Below are 5,374 nucleotides of genomic sequence, written 5' to 3'. Positions count from 1 at the left end.
CATATATTCTTCTTAGTGGTTAATTGCTGTACAAGATGCAGACTTGTGATCCTACTTACAAACACCATTAGAAAAAATCATTCTATTCATTAAGAGAATAACAAGTTTGGTTTTTTCTGGGGGTTTTTTTCTGATTTTTTTTTGGTTGATCTATCTCTTTGTGACACTGCCATGCTGATATCCCCCATTATAGTTGGGTTATTGTTCATTTGATTTATTATATCTGTTAAAATTTCTCTTATGTACTAGGGTGCTCCTACATTGGGTGTATATTGATTTATGACTGCTGTCTCTTCTTCTTCAAGCTTTCCCCTAACCACTATGTTCTGACCTTCTTTATCTTGTTTCAACTTTCTTGGTTTGAAGTTCACATTGTTAGCAACCACAATAGCTATCCTTGCTTTTTTCTGGGTTCCTGTCACATATTGTATTATTTTCCATCACTTGACAACCAGTCCATGAATTTTCTTTTGAGTTGAATGTGTGTCTTCTACATAGCATATTGTTTTATTTTGGTTCTTGATCGTCTCTGAGAGTCTGCTTCTTTTGATTGGGAATTGAGCTCATTTATATTGATGGCTATAAATGATATGTTATTGGCTCCTGTTTGTCTTGTTTTTCTGCTGTAGGTTCCATTCTATCCCCACTGTTTAATTGCTTACTGTGCTTGGTAGTTCCTTTCTGTTGTAGCTCTTGAAGTTGCACCATTTCTGTCTCTTTTGTATATCAGTCAGTACTCTTTTTACAGTTGCTTTGGTGGTTGTGAATTTCTTCAGTTATTCTGTGTCATGGAAGTATCTTTTCTCACCACTAAGTTTGATACATAGTTTTGAATGGTGCACGAATGTCAGTTTGAAGTTTTTTTTTCTTTCAGGACCTGAAAGACTTCGCTCTAAGCTGTTCTTGACTGCATGGTTTGTGTTGAGAAATCAACCATGATTCTAATGGGCTTTCTATTGCAAGTGGTCTAGTTCTTTTCTCTAAAAGCTTTTTTAAATTTTTTAAACTAATTAATTAATTGGTATAGGGTCTTGCTATGTAGATTTGACTCATAATTATCCTCTTGTCTCAGCCTTCCCAGGGCTGGGATAACAGGAGTGCACTACCATGCCCTTTCCCATGGCCAGCATGACATCAGGGTTCTGGGGCCAGCATGGCAAGCCCTACCAGGGATTTAACCCAGTCCCTTGCACTTACCAGTCAGGTGCTTAGATGACTGAACTGTCACCACACCCCTCTAACAGTTTTTAGTATTCTGTTCTTTTGCTTAATTTCTGGGATCAAATTGAAGATTTTTTTTCTGAATATGGCCACCTGAAGTTATATATATTTCACCTAACTGTGTGTTAGATTCTTTTTTCTTTTTTTTCTTTTTTTTTTTTTTTGTATTTTAGTACAGAGTCTACAGGGTCTCAGTGTGTGTTAGATTCTTTACCACAGCTTGGGAAATGTTCTGCAAATAGTCTTATGTCATATGTGTTTATGCCTGCTCTTTTGTTGACACCTATCAGTCTCATATTGATTTTCTTTGCATAATTTTGCAGTTCCAGAATTGTTATTCCCTTTTTCTCATTATTCTTGACTTTCACTATCACTAGCTGTGAGGCTGACTTCAATATTTGAAAATCTATCTTCAGTTTGCTCAAGTGATTTTGCCAGCTTTCAATGTATTTCTTAATTTCCTAGTGCAGTGTATAGCTAGCCTGTGTTCAACTTGTTACACACAGCTGAATTAACTATTGTGGTTCTGAGTGTGGGAGGTTCACCAGAGGATTGCTGCCAGCATCAAAAGAGGAAAGCTAGAGACAGTTTCACAACCAATTAGTAGGGCAGTTTCAATGGTTAATACATTGCATATTGTTGTCTTTGTAATGGTTATCTTGTTCCAATTATTCTGCATATATTCTGGCATATTTTTAAATCTGACTATACTACTTGCTTTTTCTTATACTCTGCTTTTACTTTTCAATCATCTTTATCCATTTTTATATGGTAACTTCTTTGTACATCATTATATTTCAGAATTCCTTAATGTATTTCAGTATGTGTTTTTTTCATTGAGAATTAGTGTGCCTTACATGTCTTAATTGAGCTTTGCTTTTGTAACGGGTTTTGTATTTCCTGTCTTGCTTTTGTCTGTCAGTATCTCTAAAGCCCTTGTTTTGGCAGTTTCCTCTCCTGTTGCCTTCAGGTTCCTAGGGTTTGCTCATTACAGGTGATAACAAAAAATCTTGAATTTACAATGTCACTGAATTGAATTTATGTGTTAAATGAAGGAGTATTTGTGTTCAAGAGTAACTTTTAGTATCATTGGTGGATTAAATATTTCTATTTTCTTTAAGCATCTTTTTCTAATGTGAGATATAGCTCTCTATTCATAACGTATATACATATAAATATATGCAATACATTTTCTAATACTTATTTCTTCTATCTGTACAATTTGTAGATCATGCAAAAATAATTTTATTTACAATATTTTCTGTACCAAATATTTTATAATGAAACAGATATTTGTTGTATCAAATGATCAAATTTTGGGTAGGACTATATTTGTGGCTGTAGTTTCACTTGTTTTTTTAATCCATGTGATCTGGTGCTCATACCTTTGTCTTCTTTATTACCCTTTGTAGTTTTATTGTTTTCTTTGCAAATATGACACTTTATTTCAAAGATGACTAGAGGTTTATTTCATTCACTTATACTTTCAGTGAAAAATTCAAGGTCTCTACTTCAAATATTATATGTTTACCATTTTTGAGGCTTCAACTATGAACATATGGAAAAGCATTTGAACAGTTTCCAACTGTCCTGAATTTTAATTAGTATATGGTCCAACTAATTTTGTTTGGAATTAAATTTATAATTTGTTACTATTGGAAATGTTTAGAAATTTTATTAAAGGTATATTTATTATCAGGGAAAAACTTACTTTTCATGTGTGCTCATTTTTACAACTATTTTGAACATATATAATATATTTGCATCCATTATAAATGAATTGGCAAGTTATTTCCTTGTAGTGCCATTGTTGTTGGAATTTTAATGTTACGTGTACGATAAAATACTACTTAAAGAACAGCAAGTGGCTTGCTGGCAGTTGCATTTCCAAAGTTTCATGTCATATTTACTAATCTACATATTATCTGCTCCTCTAAATTTTTTTAAAAAGCAGGATTAAAGCAAGACTCTCTGGGAAAGATCCACACACTCCATTATAATCACATCCTTACTGGGAATGCTGCTGGTCCCAGCAGGTACTGTCATTCTACTTGAATGCTACAGAGATGGGTGACCTTGTTCAAAGTCACACACAGACTCAGACCTGACGTGGACACAATAGACAGTAGACAGCTGTCCAGTAAAAGGGGTGCTATTTTGGCAAGGATTCAGAGAACTCTTCTTCCAGAAAACATTGTTCACAGTTCCTAAAACTACACAGGAAGAAATATAGCATGAAATAATAAATCACAGCTAAATGCTACAGATACAAATAAAATTTGCAAAATAGGAAATGAATACACTTATAGATGTCTAACAATAGTAAAAGACAAGAAAGCAAGGATCCGTGGTAACACGTATTCATTGATGGATAGAGAATCGCACCACAGCAAGTTAAAATGTTCTTCTTATAATTAATATGTCATTTCCATCCTAGACTTCCTAAATTCAGAGAAACTGTGATAGCATATATGCACAAAATTCTAGAATTCTGAAGGCCAAGGGCTGGAGAAGTTCTGCAAAAGTGGCTTCCAGAGTGCAACAAAAGCCGGGGAGAAGCAAAGAAAAGCGAAATGAGCTTTGCAAAAATACTATGGTAAGAATATTAAAAGCATGATACATTCTAAAGAGGAAAATGCAACAAATTCCTTAGGACATTCAGAATTATTGATCTAGAGATCAAATTGTGTGTCAAATGTAAAACATAATTGAGACATCAAAGAGGACAACAAGAAAAGAGATAATGTCTAAATTTGGCATAATAATGCAGATAGGAGGTTTAATGAAATACATAATTGAGAATAAGAGACCTAGTCCTAGCCCAGGCCCGGTGAGTGTGTGGAAGAGCTTCCCGCTATCCTGCATTGGAGTGACCTATTACTGGTCCCAACACAGGTGCACCTTGGGTGAGACCCTCTTCCACCCACTTCAGATGCCCACCACCACTCCGCAGCACCTGCCCCACATCATACACCGAGTAGGAATTTCTGCTGCGTTCCGAGATCTCCCAGACCCAGTCCTAGCCCAAGCCTGATTGGCACCTTAACTTCACGACCTGCTAAGGTTATAACTACAACGAAGATATACAACAAAGGTCAGAAAACAGTGCTACACAAAATGATAAGAAGGAACAAAATGCAACCTCAGAACCCAACCCCACCCATAACAAGGGCAGAGGACATTAACACAGAACAAGTTGAAAATCCAACAGCTGAAAACAATGAATCAACAGCTTCTGAAATAAAAAACAGCTGCAGAAAGACATAGAGGACCTCAGATTGGAAATAAAAAAAGAAATCCCTCAAATAATAACATATGCAGTAAAGAATCAAATGCAGAAACATATGGAGGAAATCCAGTGCCCACCCAGAACAAGTGCGGAGGACACTAGCTCGGCTCAAATGCATGAATTAAGAGAGTCGATAGTAAACAAGCAACAGCAGAAAGATATAGAGGAAATCAGAGAGCAATTCTTTTCTGAAATAAAAAAAGAACTCTCAGAACTCGTAGCACATGAAGTAAAGAAGCAACTACAGAAATATAGGGAGGAAACCCAATCTGAAAAAAAAACACTGCAGTAAAAGAATTTACAACTGCTTGCAAAGAAGACATCAATAAAAAAAAAATAGAGGACATTACAAAACTGACGGATTCCTTGAATGACCAATTCAGGAAAGAAATAGATCGCCATGAAGCAGAGTCAAAGAGATATAGAAGAAATGAAACTCTAAATGACAAGCTTGCAAAACTGTTTAAGTGAATGTGAAGACAGAGTTTCAGATCCTGAAGATGCTGGTGTAGTTACTGAAAAGGTAAGAAACAATCTCTTAAAAACAACGAGGATGCAGGAAAGAATAATCCATCACCTGCAAAGATGAACAATATGAGAATAATAGGCATCAATGAGAAAGAAGGAGTCAACATAAGTGACATTAAAAAAATATGGGCAGAAGTAATAGCAGAAAACTTCCCAAACATGAGGAAACAATCTGACATTCAAGTAACTGCAGCATACAGAATGCCAAGGAACCTCAACCCAATGAAAAGCACACCAAGACATATAATAGTCAAGATCCCAGAAATTCAGCACAAGAATAATCTACTGAAAGCCGCTAGAGAAAAGAAGCAGATCACATTCAAAGGAAAACCATCA

At 35.5% G+C, this 5,374-nt stretch overlaps 1 protein-coding gene across 1 annotated transcript in view; it reads right to left on the bottom strand.

The window, feature by feature from the left end:
• LOC101584922 (vomeronasal type-2 receptor 116-like) overlaps nt 1-5,374 on the bottom strand; it is a 35,759-nt gene that overhangs the window by 5,685 nt on the left and 24,700 nt on the right. Inside the window, exon 5 of the mRNA XM_023707208.1 lies at nt 4,277-4,279. Within this exon, the coding sequence (XP_023562976.1) occupies nt 4,277-4,279 (3 nt within the window). The remainder of the gene's footprint in view (nt 1-4,276; nt 4,280-5,374) is intronic.

The sequence above is a fragment of the Octodon degus genome, unplaced genomic scaffold (assembly GCF_000260255.1).
Source record: "Octodon degus isolate 3935 unplaced genomic scaffold, OctDeg1.0 scaffold00282, whole genome shotgun sequence".
In the NCBI taxonomy this organism is placed as follows: Eukaryota; Metazoa; Chordata; class Mammalia; order Rodentia; family Octodontidae; genus Octodon; species Octodon degus.
The sequence above is the reverse complement of the archived record's forward strand: the minus strand, read 5'-3'. Positions and strand labels throughout refer to the sequence as shown.